The 12,863-nt window shown below is 46.1% G+C and overlaps 1 protein-coding gene across 1 annotated transcript in view; it reads left to right on the forward strand.

Annotated features, from left to right (window-relative positions):
• AGBL1 (ATP/GTP binding protein like 1) overlaps window positions 1–12,863 on the forward strand; it is a gene marked incomplete at its 3' end in the record, with an annotated part of 181,941 nt that overhangs the window by 54,940 nt on the left and 114,138 nt on the right. Inside the window, exons 2-4 of the mRNA XM_032842369.1 lie at window positions 5,004–5,067; window positions 6,745–6,891; window positions 9,572–9,703. Of these exons, the coding sequence (XP_032698260.1) occupies window positions 5,004–5,067; window positions 6,745–6,891; window positions 9,572–9,703 (343 nt within the window). The remainder of the gene's footprint in view (window positions 1–5,003; window positions 5,068–6,744; window positions 6,892–9,571; window positions 9,704–12,863) is intronic.

The following is a 12,863-nucleotide window of genomic DNA, read 5'->3' on the forward strand; positions in this document are numbered from 1 at the left end:
TGCATCTTTAGCCTGGTGCCTGGAACGTAGATGGTTTTCAGTGAACATTTGTGGGATGAGTGCATGAATAATTGAATGAAAGGAAATTAAATCTGGATCTTTTATTCCTCTTCAATAAGTTTCTACTGTATTAGTTTTTCTCTTTTCCTCTTTTTCTCATCTCCCCGTTTCCTCTCTTATGTTCCATTTCTTGGCTCTTGATTCTAACACATGAATCCAGCATTTTACAAGTTACACAATATGGTAGAGCCTGGCTTTTTACCTTTTATCCCCTTGCCTCTTCTTAGAAAGGAGAGCAATTTTGGGGGTGCTGAAGGTGGATCCAAAACCATTAGGGACTATCAGGAACCATTCAGGGACTTAGTTTTTTACCCTGAGCCACCTTTGGGTCCACTTTCGAAGGGCCGCAGTCCTGCTGTGATCATGTGATTTATAACAAGAAAGAGAAATATATATACACATTTTTAAGATTTTATTTTTAAGTAATCTCTATACACAATGTGGGGCTTCAACTCACAACCCTGAGATCAAGAATCTCTTGCTCTACCTACTGAGCCAGCCAGCAACCCCCTTTAAAAAAAAAAAATTTTAATACAAGTAAAACCCCAAAACGACAGTGTTCAGAAAACTCTTAGCTCGGTGGAGTAAAAATTAACAAAAGTAAGCCCTGTTTAGAATGGAGTGGAGGGGCGAGCCCGGGAAGCTCCCTTGCCCTACCAGTTGTCAATTGCAGACCCAACAGGAAGAAACTTGCCTCCCAGGTAGATACATTTTACTTTACTATCCCAGCAGGAGGAAGAAAATTTTCCTTCTTCCCCTGGCAACAGCCCAGCCAATGAGGGGCCGCCACAACTCAGCCAATGAAAAGCCCCTATATTTTGAACTCCCAGTTTTCTCCAATGGCTCTTTCGTTTGTAGCGGCCCCGCCCACCTTCCCTCTATAAAGGAGCCCCGCGCGGCTTCGGTCCCAGGACCTGGTTGTACTTTTGCAGAAAGCGGGGCGTGTGTTATTCCCAAACAAACCCAATTTTGCTGGTAAATTAACTGGCAGTGTTATTTTTAAGGCTCAGTGTGAACAGGCGGAGATGCCCCGGGACAATGCGGAAGCTCCCAGCTGTTCCTGAGTTACAACCTTTTTATAACAAACTGGTAACCTAGTAAGTAAAATGTTTCTCTGAGTTCTGTGAGCTGCTCTAGCGAGTTAGTGGCACCTGAGGAGGGAATCTTTAATTTATAGCCGGTGGCTCAGAAGTACAGTTGACCCTGAACAACGTGGGCACTGACTCCTCACGCAGTCAAAAATCCTCATATAACTTTTGTCTCCCCCCCAAACTTTAATAAACAGACTAGGGTTGACTAGAAGCGGTATTGATGACATATTCCGTGTGTTAACTGTATGAGGTGCTGTATTCTTAAAGTCAGGTAGAGAAAGTTCCTTTAAAATAATAAGGGAAAATACATTTTGAGCACATTACTGTATTTATGGGAAAAAAAATCCCCATGCGAGTGGGCCTGTGCGCTCAAACTTGTGTAGTTCAAGGACCAGCTGTACAGTAAAAACCTGGAGGTTGAGGCTGGAGTCTAAAGCAGCGAGCAGGGTTGTGGGACTGAACCCTTAGCCTGTGGAATCTATGCTGTCTCCGAGTACATAGTGTCTGAATTGAGTTTAATCCTATGACACACTGGCATCCGAAGCATGGTTTTTTGGTGTAGGGACACCTGTCCCCAAGCAAACACACATTGGAATTTGTACTAGAATCAAAGACCAGCAAACTCCCCAGAATGATGGCTCTGTTGCTTCTTGGTTTGTGTTCCCAGGCCTGGGTAGACTCTGGAGGGGCAGGAAGCACTGACACTGCGCGCATGTATGGATGATATTTGCTGGAGGGTGGCACTCACATGATGGGAGATGTCAGCCCAGTGCCCGCTGAGACTGCCCTCCTTAAGCCACAGCGCTCAGTGGAGATGTCAGAGCAAACCCGAGTCTTTTTCTGGGGACGTGTAGCTACCAAGTCCCTAAGGGTCCCCAGATGTCTCATCACACCTGGAAAAGGAGTTAAAGAGTTAATTTTTGCTATTTTAAGCTCATTACAGATTTTTTTAAAAATAAGATTTTATTTATTTGAGAGAGAGCACTCGAGCAGTGGGGGGAGAGGCAGAGGGAGAAACGCATTCCCTGCTGAGCAGGGAGCCCAAACTGGGGATCCTGGGATCATAGGCTGAAGGCAGACACACAACCAACTAAGTCACCCAGGCTGCTCTTTGATCACTATGAATTTTTTTTGCATTGATTTTGATTTGTAAAAAATAGAGCATTAAAATATCATTTATCCTGATTACCGCATTTTAAAATTAGAATTTTGCACCCAAGCTGGGGCCTCATTTGACACATCCCCTCCTTGTCCTGGCTGAGCCATTGAAGTGTGAGTTCCTGGAAGGTGTTAAGCCCAGGATTGGAGAAAGTGTAAGCACCGCTCTTGGGATGTGGTATTGGACTTGATGGCTCCTTTATGGTTCAGTTTGTTTGCAGTCTGAAAAACATTGCACACTTGCCCTGCAATGGCCTCAGTTGCAGGTGCTGGGAATACAGATATGCACAAACTTTGGTCCCTTCTCTAGAGATTAATATAGAGTGGGGGTAGAGTGGGAAGTTATGCCTAAGTACCATGTGGTGAATGCACTGTCAGAAGTAGCCCAGAGTGATGTGGGGAGCAGAGAGACCCAGACCCAGTTTGCAGGGAGTGGGGTTGGAATCCTATAGGAGACATTGGTATACATGGGGGATAACTGGCACTGAGCAGGCTTCAGGAAGAGGGAATAGCGTGATCATGGGTACAGGGGCAAGACCTATGTGGCTGAGCAGGAAACGAGTAGTTCCACATTGTCAAAGCATATGCTTTGGGCAGGGGTGTAGTAATGAATAATAAAGCTGGAGAGGTAAGTGGGACAGGACCATGAGGAGCTTTGGGAACCTTATTAAGGAGCTCTGACTTTATCCTACATGTAAGGGGGAGTTATTAAGGTCTTTGAAGTAGATGGGGAACCTGAGACTTACTAAGGTGAAGATTAAAGCTTTGCCTTAAATAACCTACCTAAAAAAAATAGCATATAGGGCTCCTTTTTCTCCACATTCTTGCCAACATTTGTTATCTCTGGTCTTTTGATAAAAACCATTGTTGTAGGTCTGAGGTGATCTCTCACTGTGTTTTGATTTGTATTTTCCTGATGATGAGTGATGTTGAGCATTTTTTCATGTACATATCAGCCATCTGTACGTCTTCTTTGAAAAAATGTCTGTTTAGGTCTTTTGCCCATTTTAATATTGGATTATTTGTTTTTCTGCTATTGAGTTGTATTAATTTTTTAATATATATTTTGGATATCCGTCCCTTATCAGATATTTGCTTTGTGAGTATTTTCTCCCATGTTGCCTTTTCAATTTATTGATTGTTTCTTTTGCTGTGCAGAAGCTCTTTCTTTAGTGTAATATGGTCCCAATTGTTTATTTTAGGTTTTGTTCCGGTTTCTTACCCCAGAAATCATTGCCAAAACCCATGTCAGGGCTTTTTTCCCCGTGTGTGTGTGTGTTTTCCCTAGGAGTTTTGTGGATTCAGGTCTTACATTTGAATCTTTGAGCCATTTCAAGTTAATATTCTTGAGTAGTATAAAAGATAGGATTCCTAGGTATGTATAAAAAAGAATTGAAATCAGACTCTTGGTGAGATACCTGTGCACACCCATGTTCACTGCAGCAGGCTTAATGGTAGCCAAGACATGGAAGCAACCGAAGTGTCCATCAACAGAAGAATGGATAGCGATACCAATCTTTAGAGAAGAGACAAAGTTTTGTGTACATCTGTGATCCTAGCACCTGGAACACAGTTTGTTCTCGGGAAAGTGTGCAATACATGTTTCGCAGATTGCTACCATACTGAACCATAAAGGAGCCATGAAGTCCAATACACACACACACACACACACACACACCCACACACCCATACACCCATACACACACACTTCAGAATATTATTCAGCCATGAGAAAGAAAATCCTCCCATTTGCAACAGCGTGGATGGACCTTGAGGACATCATGCTGTGTGAGATAAGTCACCCAGGGGAAGACTATAGGATATCACTTAAGTGTGCAATGTAGAAAAAACAGAGTAGAATGATGGTTACCAGGGTGTGGGAGTGGTGGGATTTGGTCCTACCTTAGGTTTCTCTTGAGAACATGAGTAATCATCCTTCCCACTCAGGGACGCCTTTCCCTCAGAACATTTTCGTGGATTTCTGTTCCTGCTCTCTGCCCTGTATTTCAAAGCAATCTGAGCCTGCTTAGCCATTTTGGGGGGCGAAACCCCTTCTCATTTGCTGTCTCTGCCTGAAGTATTGATACTTTTTATTTTTTTTTCCTTTTTTTTTTGTTTAAGAAACACATTTTTTTTTTCTTTTTACACATTTTAATTCTAGTATAGCTAACATACAGTGTTCTATTAGTTTCAGGTGTACCCTGTAGGGATTCAGCAATTCTCTACGTCACTCAGGGCTCATCAGGATAAGCGTGTCTTCATCCCCTTCACCTGTTTCCCCCTTCCCCTTACCCACCTCCCCTCCAGTCATCAGTTTGTTCTTTGTAGTCGAAAGTCTGTTTTTTGGTTGGTCTCCTTTCCCCCTTTCTTCCTTGGTTTTGTTTCTTAAATGCCATATACGAGCGATGTGTGTTGCTTCTTCTGTCGCCCATCGTGCTGGTGTTACTACAAAATGGGTCCCCCAAAATGGGGTCCTGAAGGCTAAATATGGAGGCAGAGCCCCTGGGACTCTTGTCTCTGTGAGTCCCCTCACGGCCACCACTGAAGGAACGTCCCTTCAGCTGTTTCTCACTGCTGCAAGTCTCTCTCAATGGAAGGGAGCACAGCCCTGCCAGGTCCAGGGGCGTCCGTGACCACACTGCGTCTCTCCTTGTGCGTTCCTTCATGACGATGGTGCCTGTGTTTTCATTGCAGAGGTCCTCTGATAAGGAGTCCATCCTGACCATCCTCCAGGTCCTCGGAGATCTTCTTTCTGTTGGTGAGTGGGAGGAGGTGGCGGGGGTGCTGTGGCTGTGGTGTCTCCTGGATTCTGTGTGGTCTGTAGGTGGCGGTGCTCCAGGTCATGTTTTCTGTCAGAGACAATCAACTGCCCCCAGAGTGGGCTGGTTGTACCTCAGGCTTAGTCGGGCTCTTTATCTTGTCACCCACCCCATGGTGACCTAAACGTAGGAGGAGGTTTGGCTCTGGGTGGTTATTCTATGGTGTCTCATCTGTGGTTAACCCAAGGTCCTCCAGGGGCCTGCGGCTGTCTTGGAGAGAGCCAGCCCTCGTGACTCTACCCCTCCCCTTCCTCTACTCCACTCCCTCCGCCCATTTAGAGTCAGGTATTGGCAGCTTCCTAACATGTGTCAAGTGCAGATGGGAATATGAGGCAGGAGCTCGACTTGGTGTGGTAAGCTATTAAGTTTTCAGAGAAACGATGACATAGTTCACCACACTGGAATCAGCTGGTTAACTGGGGCATGCCTCTGCTAGCTCACTTCAGTGTGAGGGTTCTGGAAAATAGACCCTCTCGGACATTTCAGCACTCACTCAGTTTTCGTTGCTACGGATGCCGGGCACATTGCATTGGGAAGAAATCTGCACACCAAACGGGCAGGACCAAAGCAAACGTCCGTCCCCTGTCCAGGCGCATCTGGCTTCAGTTCCAGGAGGGAGGGTCCTGTCCCGGTGAGGTTTTCCCATAGGCTGTGCTGCCCTCCGATGGTGGGGTGACTCCCCTACAGCCTTCTGAGTGTGGTACCCTGTATAGATGAAGCTTTTGTCTTGTGGGATGGTGCCTCCTTCACTTTGCCCAGGTGCCTGGAACCCGTGCACTGAAACCTTGGAGTTGACCTTCTGCTATAGGAGCTGATCACCACTTCTTTCGTAGACAATGTTCCTTTTTGTCGGCTGAAACACCGGAGGGTCTTCTTTGCTGATAACGTCCCACCGTATTGGCCACCTCGCTGGGTCAACCATGCACGGCGCATGGACAACCACGGGGGTCCCCTTCCAAGTTGAAACTAATCCCTGCTTTTGAGCTTGTCCTGGGGCAAGGTGGGGGAGATCCATGTTCACGACTCTTACTAGGTAGAAAGACCAATGTACCTGATCCTAGCTCCAGGCCCTTTTCAAAACTCCCGACATGGATGACTGGCTGTCTGTTTCTTAAAGAAGCACTCTAGCTGTTTCCCTATATTCCTCTTGTCAGTTGCTGGAGACCAGCACCATAAAGCTGTTACATCACCAATTAAATTATTTCAGGCAAACTGTCATCCGGATCCTCATTACAGAGGACTCAAGCCTATACCAGAGGGATACTGATACTCCCTTTTCTATTAAAGATATGATTCCACGGAAGCCACACACACAAGAACGCATACGTACACTGAGATTCCGTTGCTTCTCAGGAAAGTGGTTTATGCAGGTGGACACACCTAGGTGCTTAAATATTCCATTATTTCTCCGTGTCTCACCCCTACCCCAATCCCTTCCCTAAAAGTACAGCTTTACATGAGTTCCTTCAGAAACCACTCTGTTTTGGTTTCTGGGCCAAATCGTTTCTGGGGTGAACCGATCCTTGCTCTGTCTCTGTCTGAGGGGTCTGCTTTCTGCGCCAAGAAAATGAGGGTGATTATTTGGGGGCCTAGCTGTCCTCTGCTTTCTCCCTCAGGCACTGACCGAAGGATTCGCTACATGATCAGTAAAGGGGGCAGCGAGGCGCTTCTGCAGACCCTGGTGGACACAGCCAGGTCAGCTTCTCCAGACTACGATGTCCTGCTGCCCCTCTTCCGGCTGCTGGCCAAAGTGGGCCTACGAGGTATCCACACCCTCCGGATCTAAAGATGGCTGAAAAGGCACTTGTGGGGGTGTTCTCATGACAGCAATTTAGGAAACTCTAGTGGGGAAGTGCAGGGAAGTCCTAGACACTTTGGAGCCGGGACCAGCCCCACAGGAGACATCATTTAGTTGTCCAGTGCCAGGGCAGGGCCCCGAGCGGACAGGGACTACATGGAGCACGGAGCAGATGGGGGACAGAGGGGAGGTGCTCCCAGGCAGTTTTTCAAGCACTTTAAGAATAAACAGAACATTTCTACGAGCAGACTCTTACACAGAAGTTCATTATATGAGTGTATGAGTTTTTTGGGGCTCCTGTAACAAATTCTCACAAACTGGGTGGCTCCAAACAGCAGAAGTATATTCTCTCACAGTTCTGGAGACCGGAAAGCCTGAAATGAGGGTGTTGGCAAGGTTGGTTCCTTCTGGAGGTTGCGAGGGAGAATCTGTTCCATGGCCCTCTGCTAACTTCTGTGTTTGCAGCCGTCCGTGGCGTTTCTTGGCTTGTACACCTGCCACTTCAGTTTCTACCTGCGTCTGCACTTGGTGTCCTACCCTGTGTCCTTCTGTGTGTCGTCTTCTTCTTACAAGGACATTGGTCCCTGGATTCAGGGCCCACGTAAACCTGTGACCTCACTTTAAATAATTAAATCTGCAAAGACCCCATTTCCAAAGAAGATAACATTCTGAGGTTCCAGGTAGACACGAATTTTGGGGGGTGAGTTTTCAGCCTACTACTAGAAGCCACATGGAACCAGAGCTTCCCTAGTAGAAGATGGGGGCCTCGAACTCTTTCTCTTTAGGCTCCATACCCATTTCTTTTTGCTCAGAGAAGACCCTGAAGCACCTCCCTAAAACTGTAGAACCTCTCGGCGCACAGTTTAAAAAGCCCGGGCACTCAGGAGGCACGCAGCCCTTGCGACCTAGTCATTAACAGTCAAGCTTCAGTTGCGTGAGGTCTTACGTAAGTCACAGTGGGGGAGCTCCGGTGCTGCGGAAGGTGGACCTGTGTTGTCCAGTGCAGGCAGAGGCGGCCACAAGGGAGCAGGGGCTCAGGGGCACCCTGACCTTGCACTGTCTGGATCTCTGCTTTGAGTCCACTCCACACGCCGCAGGTCACGACGAAGACCCAGGCCTCGGCCAGCACCTGCGCGAGCATGTTCTCGACAAAACAATCCAGTCCGTTCATTGAATATTTAGCCCGGAATGTCTGGGCACTGTGCCAGGTGTTGGGAACACTGGTCACCGAGACAGATAAGGGGCGTACTCTTATGGAATTTACATTAAAGTGGGGAAGGGCTGAAAGTGAATAATTCGCTAGGCAGAGTATGATAATTAACTAGTAGCTGTGAGGGAAGGAAAAAAAGGGGAGATGTTCCTCTAAGATGGTGTGTTCAGAGAGAGGTAACAGGTGAGCCAACACTTGAAGGAGGAGAAGTTAGCAAAGCAAAGAGTAGCCACGTGAACTATAGAGAAAGATGGGAGAGACACCATCTCTACCCTGGTTGTAAGTAGTGTTAACTGAGAAGTCAAATCTGGGTTTCAGGCCTCACTCCAGCACTAATTAGCTGTGCTGCCTTGGGTAAATTATGTACCCTTTCTGAGCCATTGGTCCCTCATCTACAAAATAGAGGTATGAGTCCTTAATTTTAGGGTTTGCTGTAAGGATTAAGTGAGGTTGGATGTCACCTGCTTAGTGTGGGGGCCTGACAAACTAGAGTCATGTAGGTTTCATAGAAGAGAGAGAGGCGCAGGATGGACCAAGGCCATCAGGGCCCTGATTCCCAAGCTCTGCTCCTGGATCATCCTACTGGCATCATTGTGTCACTGTAGCCTCTGCCATCGCCAGATTGTAGCCCTCACCACTGCCGTGCAGGCTGCGGGGGGCTGACCTAACGGAGCCCGAGAGACGCCTCTGTGCTGGTGAAGGGCTCCGGTCGTATTAGTTTGGTGGCCGTCTCTTTGCTGGTGTCCTTTGGTCTAGGGGTGGATATTGGCAAACCGGGTTTAGGATATTGTCTGCTTTACTCATTTCTACCTTCAATGAGTCTGAGAGCAATTCAGGAAAATTACAGATAGAATTTTGCTCTTTAATACGTTCGAGTGTGTTTCTTTGAAAAGACATTTTCCTACATAATCCTGATACCACGATTACAAATCTAACAAAATTGACAATACGTGTATAATTTATACTCATTTCAGTTTCTCCAAATGTTTCCCAATGGGGCAATTACAGATGTGTTCAAAGAAGGAGCCAATCAAGTTCCACACGTTGCATTTGGGCGTTCTGTATTTTAAGTGTCCTATATTCCAGAACTATCTTAAAGGAAGAAATTTATACCCTACTAAACTGTAGTTCACATTTGAGGTCAGCCAGAAGCACGCGAACATACAGGGTGTATGTCATACAACCCACAAGGCCTCGTATAAATATTATTTGAAGAATGAATGGACTTTATGTATAACCTGCCTTGGCTCTTCTGGACCCCCACCTGGTTCCAGTGGGGACGTACTTAGTAGCATTTTCCACCAGATGGGAAAAGTCACATTGGTTACGATCATTCTCTTGCCTCTTCCATCTTTGCCTTCCTGTGCTCCATGCATTGTGCAGCCCTCTGAATTAGTGTGGAATATAACTAAGATGGATTGATTTATGTTCCTAGATAAAAAGTTTGGACAGAAGGCCCTGGAATTAGAAGCACTTGATGTGACATTGATTCTGGCCAGGAAAAACCTGTCCCACAGCCAGAACCTCCTTCACTGTCTCTGGGCTCTGCGTGTGTTCGCCTCTAGTGGTAAGTGACTCAAATTATGGCTTTCTGGGGTGGCTTCCAGACCTGGGCCAGGACACCTAGCAACCATTTAGGGGCTGGGGTTGGAAGGAGGGTCTGGGTGTAGGATATATGTTGTCCCAGCAAGATAAATAGGTCACGAGGAGCGTCATGTTTTGGAGGTTATAGAGGTAAAAAGTTCTTTCTTTGTCTCTTCCTCATCCAGGTAGAACTCTTGAGCTCATGACTGAGGTTGGGCGCCAGTATTGTTTGCCCTTGGGAAGCACACATCATGTATTCTAGGCTTCTCCATTAGTACTACATGGTGGAAAAGATTTATGACAGGAGAGAGTGTAGGGCTTTATTCAGACTTTGTCATATTCAAGGCATAGGGCGATGTTAAGAATGACCTTCACATCACAGATCTCCGTACTGTGTCCCCAAAGTTGCCTATTGATCACAGCATTCTTTACTGAAACATCTTTACCTCATTTTATCTCTGTGCTTCTCAACATAGTCCTCCAGGTAACTAGATGCATCGTGACACATGTGTTCATACTTACTTGCTATCTCCTGCCTGGGATTATTTTAGATTATCATAACAGTCCTGTGTCTAAATTTACCATTTTATAGCCAAGAAGAGGGAAATGAAGCTGGGAAGAGAGAAGAAATTGCTTAAGTTTATACGGACATGTTTGGGGGCTGAGTTTCTAACTCCAAATCTCATGTTTACTCTCCATGTGGGGACACGTGCTATGAACAGAGTAGATTCTGTACCTCCCTTCTCACATAGAATGAGCACAGACTTTATTTCTAGTTTCTGAGCCCCTTTCCTGTACAGTGGAAGTGATGTCATGCTTTCTAGTGGGAAGAACATGTCTTAGAACCAGGAAGACCTGGGTTTGACATTGATTTCATTCCTTGGGAATCCTACGGCATGGGCACTTAACCTGTTTACCTCCGTTTCTTCCGTTGTAAAATTATAGTGCTTATAAGAGCTCCCTGACCTGGAAGATGGATAAGTGAGATGACTTCCACGGGTATGTCTGTCACATTGTAGCTGCTCAGTTAGTTTCCCTTCCCTGTTCTACTCTTTTCCCATAGTCCTTTGAAATGATAAGAAAAGCACACCTAAGGGGAATGAGGAAGTGACTTTTCTCCCTAACTATCCTCAGAACCACTAAGATTAGTTAGCTATCTACTAAGTAAGTGGGGGTCCTATTTTATTTTTTAATTCCATTAATATCCGTGGAGGACCCATAATGATAGAGTACTTTCAGGAAAAAACAAGATGGGTCCTTCACTCCATGTTCATGGAAGGAACCTCCTCCCACATTCATATATGTTGACCAGAAAATCAGAATGGGAGAGGCTGAAAAGATCTGTACAAACCCATCTTTAATTAAGGAAAGTGCAAGTGTAGAGCTGTGGCTTTGTGTAGAGGACAACTGTCATTATTAAGCAGCCTGAGGGTGGCTCACCCCCACTGGGAGTTTGCAACAGTGGAAGATTCAAAGTATCTCATTTTAGTTTCCTAAAGAATAATTAGGTTGAATAACTTAGCTTTCTTATTAAGTCTGTTGCTTGTAGATGTCTTGAAGAATTCCTTTTAGCAAGGGGCTCTAAAAATGTTGAGTTAACTGCAGGTATGAGGAGGTGGCCATCTGTCTCATATTCTAAGACCACATTTATCGTACTAGTGAATTTTTCTATAAAGGTTATTTTAAAATTCATACCGTGACTCTTTATACAATGACATGAGACGCAAGCAGAGTTCACGAAGTCTGTGGATTGATCGCTGTCTCTTTGGTGAATTGTTATCCACTGTTGAATGTCCCAGAAAGCTTTCTAAAAAGCTCCTATCTGTGGAAAGAGTTGGCTGGAACCATAATGGGGCTGCCACAGCCAGTGAAGCCTTTGGCATCTCTCTACTGGTCAGTGGGGATGTTGATGGAGCTGCTGGAGGCAGCTGACCTTGGGCAGGCAGCCAGCAAGGAAGAACTCGGCAGTGGGGGGGTGGGGTTCTTATTGTCCCCATCTTTCAATTCTAAGTCTAAAGTCTTCCATATTAGAACCCGTGCTCCTAAAACTATTTCATCCCTAACGCTACTTAATAGTAGAATTTCGCTGAATGATTTGCCAAGAGATGGCTCCAGCATGTTTTCCCAGTTTAGAAATAAATGACTGAGTTGGTAGCCATGAGAATGGAAGATTGATGGGCAGGACTAGGATGCCAAATCTCTGAATTTGGATCAAGGCAGTTACTGCCTGTACCAGCCTCAGGAGGGACATATGCATGGAGGGTGTTCCAGGAACACACAGTCTCTGTAATCACGAAGACATCAGCCTCAGTCTCTCTCTGGTGGACTGTACTGGGATGAACTATATTAGAGCCCCCAGATTTCCATCTATCCTTCTTTCCCGAGGCTTGGAGCAAGCCAGGATAAGCCTCCCTTGTTTTTCTCTTTGTTTCTCCATGACCTCCTTGCTCCCACTCGTATTTCCTGGATCAAGACTGGCCCAACACACAAGGCATTCCTGAGCCTTGGTTTCAGCACCCCCATTGCAGTGGAGGAAAGAGACAAGAGAGTCACACCATGCAAAATCCCTTTTTTCCTTCTTTCGTGGGAACTTCTTCCCCTTGCCATACTGATTCCGTTTTGTCTCTGGGGGGCTCTCCTTATTTTTTGGACACAACCAGAGGTCCTCCTAAAGTGAGCTGAGTGCATCGAGGAACTGGGGATGCCGCTGAGAGGCCATGGTGTTACTGGAGAGATAAGCGTGACGTCCAGAGGTTTTGGGTCCAAAACATGTATCTGAAGCCCCTGGTCAGCCTGGGCCGACCAGATACCATTGTCAGTTATTTTCTCTCACTCAGATCTATGGATTTTTAAAAAAATAACCATTCAATTGGGCAAAAAGACAAAAATTTCCCAGGCTAGTGACCTTTGAGGAGGAAGAATTGATTCTTCCCTTGATGGGCTAGTAGATGGGGGCACAGTCAAGTCTGAGACTCAGTCATGGGAGATCCAACTACAAAAGCTGTTGGGGAACTTGGAACCAGGGTGTGTGCGTGTGTGTGTGTGTGTGTGTGTGTCCCTGAGTGTACGTGTGCTCGTGTGTTTGCATCACAGGGCAAGTTGATGATGGGTGAAAGCACTTGAACGGAAAGCCAAAGATCTAC

This window comes from Lontra canadensis, unplaced genomic scaffold, assembly GCF_010015895.1.
Source record: "Lontra canadensis isolate GAN:19392208 unplaced genomic scaffold, GSC_riverotter_1.0 scaffold128, whole genome shotgun sequence".
Taxonomy (NCBI): Eukaryota; Metazoa; Chordata; class Mammalia; order Carnivora; family Mustelidae; genus Lontra; species Lontra canadensis.